Source organism: Plectropomus leopardus, chromosome 23, assembly GCF_008729295.1.
Source record: "Plectropomus leopardus isolate mb chromosome 23, YSFRI_Pleo_2.0, whole genome shotgun sequence".
NCBI lineage: Eukaryota > Metazoa > Chordata > Actinopteri > Perciformes > Serranidae > Plectropomus > Plectropomus leopardus.
In genome coordinates, this window is record NC_056485.1 from 9,511,886 (window position 1) to 9,523,921 (window position 12,036).

General features: G+C 39.6%; 1 protein-coding gene across 5 annotated transcripts in view; it reads left to right on the plus strand.

The window, feature by feature from the left end:
* The window catches only part of LOC121962017 (sodium/potassium/calcium exchanger 2-like), a 58,727-nt gene extending 51,771 nt beyond the window's left edge, over positions 1-6,956 (plus strand). For all 5 annotated transcript variants that reach the window (XM_042512184.1, XM_042512182.1, XM_042512181.1 and 2 more), the window contains 4 exons: positions 3,714-3,848; positions 3,964-4,053; positions 4,425-4,591; positions 5,711-6,956. In XM_042512184.1, coding sequence (XP_042368118.1) covers positions 3,714-3,848; positions 3,964-4,053; positions 4,425-4,591; positions 5,711-5,960 — 642 coding nt within the window. In that variant the 3' untranslated portion in view covers positions 5,961-6,956. The remainder of the gene's footprint in view (positions 1-3,713; positions 3,849-3,963; positions 4,054-4,424; positions 4,592-5,710) is intronic.
* The last annotated feature ends 5,080 nt before the right edge of the window (positions 6,957-12,036 follow it).

A 12,036-nucleotide genomic window follows, 5' to 3' on the forward strand; every position in this document is an offset into this window, starting at 1 on the left:
ACATTCAGGATTTGACGTACAGCAAATTGTCCATCTGTTAAAAAAATATTTGGGATTTTCTGCTTTTGGCACACAGTTTGAATATTTATAAGAGCGTGAAACTCCTCTACTCCCTAACGTAAATAACAGAAAAGAATCTTATCTAGCAGAAATATGTGACTCAGCTCTTCCTCTGTCACAACAAAAAAAGATTTTTGGGGGGAAAAGCACTGTGTATCATGTGTGTCATGGGTTTCAGGGAGGAAGTAACATCATATTTGAATATCTCTCCTTTTTGATAAAATGATATGAGGATTACACATCCAGATGGAGCCTCTGTGTCTGGTGAAAAAAAAAATCCAAATGGCAAATGCTGATATTCAAACCGTGGCAGCTTTTACAGCAGCACATCAATAAAGAATTATGTTCCAAAAAGATGAATAGTATAAAATATGACTCTTTTGATATGACACTTTAAATAGTGTTGAAAGAAATGAGTGTAGTCTTTGCGTGTCAGATTGCACCTGTGCTGTGTGATTACTATAAACATATTCAGAAAGAGGATTGGACAAGAGTAAGAAAAGAGACAAGTCATTTCTCATAAGTCCCGTCATTCTGTCCTCGCCACAATACTAAATGCTGCATCAACAAAATAATGCATATGCATCAGGGTGAAGCCTTTTTTTGCAGCTGTGCTTATGTGCTTACACTTTTTGTGACTCTCAACTCTTGTAGCTTTGTTGCCTCACACCAGGTGTCAGCACACGCGCTTCCCTCTGGGAGGAAAAAAAGAAATAGCAAATGTCACGCCTCCCCTCACAGCTCTGTGGTGCCTGGTAAAAGTCAGTGCCTTTAAGCTCGGAGTTGGCAGTGTTGCCAACTGAGGCACCACAGGGCAGGAAAGGCCCCCAAGGGGCTGGCATTTGGGAACCAACTCAAAGAAGGGAGCACCATCTCTATAGGGGTACTTTAGCAGAGAAAGCAAGTAAAGCATAAATAGACAAATGACAGACACACAGTGTGCAGTGTCAGCCAGAAACAGCCACCTGCTTGCAGTCAACATATCCATGAAAGAGCTGCAGGGCAAACTGCAAAATAATGCAACGTTGCTATTATTATCCTGCAAACACAAGCACATAGTAACACTATTGAAAACCTCTTGTATCTTTACATCGATGAAAGTGTTAGATTTGGTTCAGAATTGATTTTTCTGAAGCCTCAGGTTTTTGGTTTTAGGCCTTTTAACAGACAACAATGCAGCCATCTGGATATGGAGAGGAGGAGAAATCAGAATGCTCAGCATAAGTGATGCAAGTGCTGCCTTTTGTTTGGCAGCTCTGATTACCAAGGTTACCAGGCAATACTCAACAGCAGTAGCTGTCACAGCAGGATAAGCTCCATATGATTCATGATTCGTGCAGGAGCCATCTTGAAAGATTTCTGCTTCGCTCTGTGGGCATGCTTAGCTGATGTGATTGAAGCTGTTAAATAATTTTCTTGAGAAAATGATTATTTACTGAGCAACATCTATTATCAACATCTGCCCTGTTGTCTGTATTTTTGCCCAGTCTATGTCTTCTGCACCCTTTTGCTGCCTTTTTTTTAACACCTTGGCTAACGTCACTCTCAAAAGGGCAAGAGACAGATTTTAGGTCATCATTGTGTTCTGCTCTGATCTGCATGTGTGAACTTGTTCTCTGAAGGTCCCCACGGCTCCTCAGCATCCTGTATAATTGGATACAAAGGGACCCAAGACATGTTTCCACTCTCAGAAGGCTTTGTTGTTGAACCATTAAAGTTTACAAGTAGTAGAATTTTTAATTGAGCTACTGCTTTTGCAGAAGTCAGCACAAACGCTGAGCTGATCATGGAGTTTAACGCCATAAATTAAAAGATAACTTAGTTGTCTTTCTCGCTAGCACCTCTGTTTGTGTCATCTTCAGACAGTGACAAGCTTATTTGACGCTGATCTGCAGAGAGGTGGCAATCTTTGGCTCACTTGGCATTCCAGTGGCAGGTCCAATCAGACCCCGGGGGTCTGCCGGTGCAACCAGCATCAGCAGTCAGCATCAGCAGTCCGCAGTGATGAGCCTCTGATGAGTGGAGAGGCAGGGCCCTTCAGGCTCAGTGCAATCTCCCAAATCACAGTCATCAGACTCCTCTGTCTTAAGGTCACCACAGAGCAAAGGCACATGCACCAAAGGCACATGTACTTCCAGGTCCTGCCATCAATTTCTGCAGACCTCAGTGCTGTTTTTTCCTCTTGAAGTGCTTGTGTTGCAAGAGTGCTGCCTTCCTCTTAGGAAAGTTGCGATGGAGAGGTTTGTACCAGTGAGAAAAGTTATAAAGCTGAAGCAGACACTGACATGAAAAAAATGACTCATCTCATTTTGCCATTTGCCTGTTTACTAAGTTAAACAACAGGGGCCTCATTTACAGTTATTACTAACGCACAAAACAGGGCCTAAAGGGGGAAAAGGGCACTTTCTACACAAACATCAGGATCCATAAAAACAAACTTGATGAGGGAATTTGCATAACTCATGTGTCCAAGGATTGATAACTGGCTACCGGGTGCAGGTCCAGGGGCCCTTGATCTTCACATGAAAAATGTAGTATTGACCTGGAAAAGACTCAAATGACCACAAAGAGACACAAAAGAAAGCAAAAAAAAAAAAAACACAAAATGACTACAAACAGCAAAAAAAGACACAAAGTTACCTCAAAGAGACCCAGATGAGTACAAAGAGACATAAATAGACAAAAAACCAAAGTTATCTCAAAGAGACACAAAATGACCCCAGAGACGCAAATAAACATGCACACACACTCACACACACAAAATTGCATCAAAGAGACAGAAAATAACTACAATTAGAGACACACAGTGACCACAAAAAAGAAACAAATAGAAAAACCTTAAATCCTTCAGAGAGACACAACGCAACCAGAAGGACACACAAAATGACCACAAAGAGACACAAATAGAAAAAAAACCCACCAATTGTCCAAAAAGAGTCACAAACAACCATAAAACTGACACAGAATTATCACAAAGACATAAAATCACCTCAGAGGCACAAAATCGTCTTTTAAATGTAAAGTTTATAAGCCAACTCAAATCTTAAATCAAGTTCTGCTTAGTATTCATGAGCACTGTCTCACCCTTACTTTCCCCACCCCTGGAGCCCAGTGCTGTTTAAAAAGTATGCATCAAATAGCATTCAGTAATAGCAGAGCAGAGTGTCAGTAGCTTTTGGAAATATCTTTGAATACTGTGCATTTATCAGCAAGGAGGACTTTAGTTGTCAGATTGTTTTGGTGTGTAAAATCGCTGCAGGTTGTTGCAGTAATTCACCCGTAAGGAGCCAGTTATCAGCAAGCTCAGGTCCGTGCATCAACATTTATGAGGCGCTTTGCATTGACCATATATGGTTGAACTTAGGTGTACAGAGGGTAGCCTCTGAGGCTGATTGTGCCAATCATTCCAAGTCATTTTGCGATTTATAAAAAGAAACTTCACACTTGCAGGGGTATATGCAGGGTTTTATCAATCAAATGTTTTTTGCACACTCTATTTTAGACTCTCTATTTCATAAATGAGACCCCTGTTGACATTATATGTTACTCCTAAACATGATAGTCTTAAGTGACAGCCTGATGTCTTGAGTAGTAATATCCACTTTTCAGAATGTTTTGTAACCTTTATTGCTGTTTTTCTTCATTGGTGTCAGGCGGAGGATGAGGAGGAGGAGGACCAGCCTCTGAGCCTGTCCTGGCCTGAGTCCGCCCGCAAGCGCTTCACCTACCTCTTAATCATGCCTATCGTCTTTCCCCTGTGGCTAACGCTGCCTGACGTCAGGAAGCCGGTGCGTGAGACCTCTAAACATTTGAAACAAGAATGTCATGAGTTTTGGATGCGTGTGCGGAGTCCTGATTTGTGTTTTTAAATACACTCTTTGCTGTCTCTTCTTTGTCTTTCAGGCGTCAAAGAAGTTCTTCCCCGTCACCTTCCTGGGTGCCATCGCCTGGATTGCAGGCTTCTCCTACCTAATGGTGTGGTGGGCTCACCAGGTACACAGCTCCCAAAGACTTGCTCACTCTGGACGACATGACATGTAAAAATAATTGGGTGTTACAGTATGTGATCATGACAGCAGTCCCAGAGCATTGTAAGACCCTAAACCCTTGTCAAAAAACAAAGGCAAGATGCAGTTTTTTGTCTTTTGTCTTCGTTTCCCCTCCTTGACATTTAAAATGAAACCGTATTCTATAATCCACCCCTCATAAATAATTACAGCTGTCTCATTCAGAACAAAAAGATTGTCAGAGCACGAGCTTTGTCACCTCCATCAGCTCCCAAGCATCACGAGGAAATTAAAAATAGCTAGAACAAAAGATTAGGTTTTATTTACCCCAAAGCTCCTTTTTTTCTTTTTTTGCAGGTTGGAGAGACCATTGGGATTACAGAAGAGATTATGGGCCTGACTATATTAGCAGCTGGAACCTCCATCCCCGACCTCATCACCAGTGTTATTGTGGCACGCAAGGGCCTGGGTGATATGGCAGTATCGAGCTCCGTAGGCTCCAACATCTTCGACATTACTGTTGGGTACGCCATCTGAGCACGATTCGAGTCTGTGCTGGTTTTATAAAGCCATATTATCTGCTTGTTTGGATGAATGTGTATTTTTCTCTTTAAGTTTGTGTGGGTTTTTACTTTTTTTGTTTAAATTATTGAGAAATTTGAAGTATGATTTATTATTATTTAGGTTTTTGAGTATCAGGCATTGCACACCATTCCGGTCACAAACATGTTGGGAACATTAACATTTCTTCATGTTTTTGTTGTTTTTCTTTGTTTTTCTTTGTTCGCTTTTCTACCACCACTTGGGGGCGCAGTGTGCCGGTTGGCTGCCGGTCCTCGGGTCAGCGTTTATTTAATCAGTGAATGAATGGACTCAGGTGTTGCCTGAGGAGCAAACAGTTTTAGACCGTGAATGAGAGGAAATCGTGGAGTTTTTCATTGGACATTTCATTTTCATTCACGCGTCAAACAAATGCCAACAAGCAACTGAGTGACTTTTTTATTTTTAAATGGGAGAGAGTCACCATATACTGGTAATGATATAAGCGCAATCCACACTTTGTGCAGGTTGAGAAGTGGTAGACTTCAATTTCTGACATCAAGTTTGTACCTTGTCAAAGTGAGCAATCTACCATTGAGTAGCGAGGTCCTAATTCCACGCTTTCCCTCAGTGTTGATTTCAGTTCAAGAGGTTTAAAAGATAAACAGACCAGCCAATCATAACACAACAGAGTGACACAAAACAAGACACACCCTTGTTCCCAGCAACCCAAAGACTCCTTGAAACATTCCTTATAATTTTGATATAAAGGCAGCATAGATATGGTGGCTAACTAGCCCGCACAACTATAAATTCCTAAATACTGCAGAAAGGTGAGAGACAGAACTGTGAGTCAACAAGATTTTTAGTTAATCTTTATTTTGGTTTTGTGTGAGGTTCAGGTATAGGTGTCGCACTGTGCTGCACTGAGTATGTGAACATTATGTTACGCTCTGCTGAGTGTGAACAAGCTGATATCAACAGGAAAACCAGTCTTGACAAGAGAAAAATGTCTCCTTTTGTCATCATGTCATCATTGTTGAGTCTAATTACACAAAGCTGAATTGTGAAAAAGCCTCCAATGTGTGTTTGTGTATTCACAGGCTGCCGTTCCCCTGGCTCATGTGGTCCCTCTTCAGCGGCCTGAAACCCGTGACGGTCAGCTCCAACGGCCTCTTCTGTGCCATCGTGCTCCTCTTCATCATGCTCCTCTTCGTCATCATCTCCATCGCCGCCTGCAAGTGGCGCATGAGCAAGCTGCTCGGCTTCATCATGTTCATGCTGTATTTTGTCTTCCTGGTGGTCAGCGTCATGCTGGAGGACAAGGTCATAACCTGTCCGGTGTCCATCTGAGGACCTTGGAGGACCCACTTCCTCTCCCTCGTCACCACCACAACCACCACCAACACGACCATCCTTCTTGTCTGCCATCACTCTCACCTGACCCTTGTGATCCTTGACCCCAGGAATAAAAGAAGAAAGAGGATGACTGGACAAGAAATTGATATAAAAATTTGGATTCTACCGATATTTTCAGTAAGCAGGTGGTGGCAGGGAGGGGTAACACCAACAAGGGCACAAGACTTTGGCTTGGCTGCTTTTGCGTAGGCCTAACTTGAGTGGATTTTTATTTATTATTATTTAAGTGGCAGGTGAGGGAGGGTTATGGGTGTATCAGCCAAATATAGAAGCATTATGCATGCCATTAGTGTCACTAGACGAGCTGGAATCAAGACCACGCCTGGCAAGTTGAGGAGAATGACCTCCTGTGAACTTTGGGGGGAAAAAAAAAAAGAGATGCACTGTATAAAACTCTTAATAATAAATGCAGTGGCTGAAATTGTGAGCACATTTGAACACAGACGCAACCGCCAAGAGTGAATAGGAGTTTGAGGAAATGGCAGACTGTGTGGGTGAAACGTGTTTCCAGTCTGATGGTATCGAGCGATGAGACTCTCCTGTGGGCTTTGCACCTGAGCAACAAGGGATGGAATACTCACCAGGCAGACAAACTTCTTCTTTGTTATTTCTTATTTGCAAATTCATCACTCGCTCAGTCCAAATGATGAGTTTAAGCTTCCCCTCTCTCCCCTGCCGGATGTCATTTTTCACCACTGAATGTCTCCTCGGAGGATTTTTTTTTTTTTTAAAACGTTTGGATTCATTTTCATGAAATACATAGAAGTAGCTTTAGATGTACTGTAGCAGTATTAGTTCATGTAGAGCCATCTCGACAATCTGCTCCTCTTTTTGCCACTGAACACACGTTCTGATTGTACAGAACTTTTCATGCTTCACACGCACCGACTGACAACGGCAAGAAAAAAAAAAGCCTAACTGAAGTTTAGCCACACAAAATATATGCTAGCCTTCAATACCTTTCACTGGTTGGAAAAAAAAGGCATGATTACTTAAGGCTCTTTAAAGTAATGAAGTCAATGTCAAAATAATACATTTGAAAAAAACTTAACAGTGTTTAAGCGTCGGTTGATTTAGATTAGTCAATGTGTAGTGCTTTGTTCACAGTAGAACTGGGCTCAACTCACCGGCTAGTCAAGCTCCTGGGGTCGTAGTTTCAAAGAGTCAACTGCATGTAAAAAATAGACACTCGGAGGTGAATAATACCAATCGACATTTAAGAAGTTGTATACTAAAATGTATACTTTTTCAAATATGTTTCATAACTTCTTAATGCAAACCAGTGCTCAGTCTCTATGTAGAAAGTGTCGACATGTATGGTCAACGATATCTATCAAACTTGTGCAATTTCTTTTCTAATCAAAGGTGCTTTTGTGTGCATGTGTGCAATCTGCATTTGAAGTCATCACACAATGACCATTCCTTATATTTATCTATGACTAGAGGTTATACTACCAGTATTTTGCAACTAACTGCAAAAAAAAAAATTATACACCAAACTGTGTTTTATACTGGAAATAGAAATCATAACCACAATCTCTCCTTAAGCTACATAGAATGTTGAAGTCACAAATTTAACAGCAATATACCGTGTGTGTCGTCGTTAAGAATCACACCCCCTCCCCATGCGTCTGTCCCTCGCTGTCCTTCCTGTCCGACGTGGTCCCCCACACCCCACAAGAAATAAAGTGGGCGACCATTTTTCCTCACCCCTTCCTGTTAGAGCTGGCCAGAAACACCCGCTTTACCTCAACACAGCCTCTGTACAGCAGCGTAGTAACTGTAAAATAGTAGTAAATAGATTCTCTGAATGTGTGAGGAAAAATGCATGCGAGGAATTTGGGCTGGTTACCCACTGACTGTACAGCTGAGCTTAGACCAACTATAAATGTTCACTTTTATGCATCCATTCAGAAAGAAACACCAAGAACTTATTGGTTTTACTTTGTAAATATACACTCCTTTTTTTTCTTTTGCAAGAACCAAATGGTTCGCACATGTATTTAATTTATTTTTTTGTAAGAGTGGATGGAAAAGGATAATGATATGCTGGAGGTTCTGTAGTATCATAGTATTATTGAGCAAAAAGAGATCTCAAGAGCATTTATTTTTAGACTACTCAACATCTCATTAGCATACTTTACACTGTAAACATGCCTGTTCAAGTTCTGGTTAGAAAACGAGGGCTTTAGATACCACAGTGATTCCTCAAATTCAACAACAGTAGGATTTAATGATGCTGCCACTATGTTTTCTGACATTTGGCAAGGATTGCAAATGCACAGTTAATAAAATATGATGATTCCCGCATTAACCAAACTCAGATGTTATACTGTTACTGTGGTCTTGTATATTACCTCTCCTTGAACATTTCCACAACCCAGATTCAAAGAGTCAATTTCACGGCCTCTATGATGACTCATGTACTTTGTGAAATTCTCCTGCACACATTTGCCATTAGACTCTTCCCTCAGAGCGCCCACACACTCTCATTAACATGATCACACCTCACCTCTAGTTTCTACTCACCTCCCTCTTTGGGAAATGCACTTTTTTGCTTTCTTGCTGAGTGTTAGACAAGATGATGGGCGCCATATTCATGTCAGTGCAGTAAATGCGAGGCCAGAGCTAGCACCTGCTCGGCTTATCTACAAAAACTGGAAATTAGCAACGCTGGCTCAGTCCAAACGTAACAAAATCCACCTAAAATCACCTCTAAAGCTCACTACTTAACACATTAAGTCTCACTTATAAATCTATTTTTAAAAATGTAAAAATGACAAATTGTTGTTTTACATGGTGTCATATGCAGGCCAAGGAAGCTGCAGCGATGGAGTACTTTAAGTGAAAGTATTAATACCACACTATGAAAACACTTTATTACAAGTAAAAGTCCTGCTATGAAAATGTTACTTAAGTAAAGATGAGTAAGTATAATTGGAAAAAAGCACTTAAGTATGAAAAGTAAAAGTGCAGTAAAATGTACACGTTCAAGATAATAAATGCCACAAAAGAGGAGTGTTCGTATGGACTCCTCTCATGAACACAGCGTAACTCTTGGCAAGAAAGTGAATACACATATTTCCCAAGATGTCAAATTGTTGTTTTAAGAGGTCATAACGTTCATGTGTGCATACTGTACCTGTGCACTATCACTCCGAAAAACCCTCCTGTCAAGCCCTTTTTTTTCTTTTTCCAAAGTTCCCGTGGTATTTTTATGTGAGAGCATGAATGGTGAGAGGAAATACAAAAAGAGGAAAAAAAAATTATAAAGGCAAACCGGTTAAACATGTAAGCTTGGCATCGACAATTGTGGTTTACCAGGGTAGGCGACCGTGTAAGTTGACCACTAATGAACATTCTTGCACTGTAAATGTTTTATTTTCTTGGTGTTAATGTAAGATTTATTTAAGGTGTACATATATACAGAAACAAATTAACCATATAATCTATATGTGTAAAAGAAATATGTCTCTTTATGTAAAAACACAAAATATATAATAAAATAAATAAAGACGATAATTCAAATATGCAACAATGTGTTTTCTGGTTTTACATCACTGTCAGCACTGTGAGTGGATTATTTGGTAGAGCTTTATTTTAACCCACCTGTTTAACATTTGTAAGTAAGATAAGGTTTTCAACTTGCTTTAGTGGAGTTGTTGGCACAGATAAGGACATTTTAAGTATTTATTGATGTATTGTTTATTGATCAACAGCTCCACATTTGTTTAATTATATATAACTTCAAGTGATTACAGCTTTGTCATATTGTGCAAATGTGAAATTTTCAGGTCAAAAATGTGACTAACATGTTTCACATGAGAAGCTGTAGTTGTAGATATATTGATAAACATGTCTTTATACCTCCATACAACCTCATGATGGCTTAAATTCTAAAAGGAGGCTTTTAGAATAATATTTTGAGGTCTCGCTCCCTAGAGGGCGCTGTAAAAAATGTTGCCACTGAAATGTTCAGACTTAGGGTCAGAGGTCAACTACAGGGTCATTTCAGGAGTAATACACTTGGCATTGAGGTAAGAGGACTTTGAAGGTTAAATGTCTGTCTGTCCTTTGATTCTCTGCTAAGCTTTTACACAATAGGTTTATAGTAAAACAATAGTTATCAGAGAGTATGAAGAGCGGGCTGTAGTTAAGTTTTTTTCTTTGCTAGGCTACAACATGTGGTTGTCAATTACAAGCAAAAACAACCACAGGGGGTTAGGGTAGGCTGTCACATGTAGCCAAAGTTCACACTCATCCTACCTGACACTTTAGGCTTCCATCACAAATCATTAAGAAATCTTTAACAGTTTTTGAGGGTTTCAAAGGAAACTAAAAAATGTGATGACCAGCCCCTTTCTCCCCGACTTCTTAACCTATGAAAAGATTTGTATAAGGACTTCTGTGGCTCTAGAGAGAGCTTTATCAAGTTTAAAAAAAATAATGTTGATGATGTCATCAGAGGATAATATAAGCATACTTAAAAACACATGCAAAATAGTGCACAGGCCTTTACATGTAAGCGTTTGTCCTCTGAATTTCCCGTACAGAAGACTCTAAAAACTTCCTGCAGGTGTCAGATGAACAGATCCCATTGTTTGTCAAGCAACAAGTTTCTCTAAGTTCTCAATTATCTGCTGTCAACCAATAGAGAAATGAATAAAAAATAAAATTTTGAACAGAGATAGCTTTAATGACGATCTCAAATAGCAATCAGTTTTGTAAAAATCTGTGAAAAATTCTATGTTTCACCTTTAGACAAGGGCAGTGATTTGCTTTTCTTCCCCTCTCACCAGGCGTCGTCCTACACGATCAGTATGTAAACTAGTTGTGGATTTGGGCGCCCTCTTGTGATCAAACTCTGACACTTCAATGTGACTCAGAAGAACATGATGACGCAATACGTCCCTGGTCGTCCACCCACCTATATTGTCCTCAAGCAGTTTTAAAGGTTTCTGTTGAATTGTGTTGCTTTTATCTTTCCTTAGAATTGTGTAACATCATTTCCCAAGTACTTCTATGTATAAAACCTCTGATTTCCCTTTTATTGCATAAAGATAAACACAAGGAACAAACTTGTTTCTCTTTGTTAGTCACCATCTCTGATGTTACCCCCCTGATAGACTTCAAAGTTCAAATTTAATTTTGTTATTCTAAAAATGATTTTGATGGATAAGAGGCTGTGAGATAAGTATAGTTCCAATGTAGAATAGATGATGTTTGATAACCTTTACCTCTGAACCATGAGTTAGTAGATGGCAGGCTCTGCACCGACAACAAAAACAAACAAAACCACCATTTATTATTCATTGGAGGAATTAAAAAAGGGGCTTAAACATGAAGGCCTAAGGCATTTGGATCACCCAAAGGCTCCTAAGGCATGACATCAAGACATATATTCCCAGATAAAATACTGTTTTTTTTTTCCTTAAATGGAAATTTGACATTTAAAGCCAAAAGGGCAAGTAGTATGTGAGTGAAACTCCATGGGGTTTGAATTTCTGAACTTGATAAGACATGCATGAGATTCCTTCAGGTAAGATGAATAAAACACTGGTGGTGGTTAGCATGCCAAGGCATTGTTGGTGGTGTCACAGTAGTAATTCCAAGGGAGACACAAAACCCCCTAGGTGTTTCCTGCTAACTGCTCTACCAAGATGTGTCCCCCCTTTTTTTTTTTAAGAGATTCCCACAGCTTGAATCACAACACCTTTCTATGCACACTCACATTGTTGTAAAGGGGAATTTAAAATATACTATAGTTATTGTCCAGTTATTTCCATTTTGAAAAGTGAATAAATATAAAAAATAAATTTAATATACTATATATAAAATAAATTTATATCCATTTTTTGGACGGACTGAACCATTTTGTGCCTTTAAGGGATTAGAGCTTCCACTTTTTTTTTTAATACAAAATTCAGTCTTTCATCAGATTTATTCAGCCAATTTCAATTTTCTCATGATGCTAATTATTTGAAATGAAAATTGCAAACCAAGCAAAACT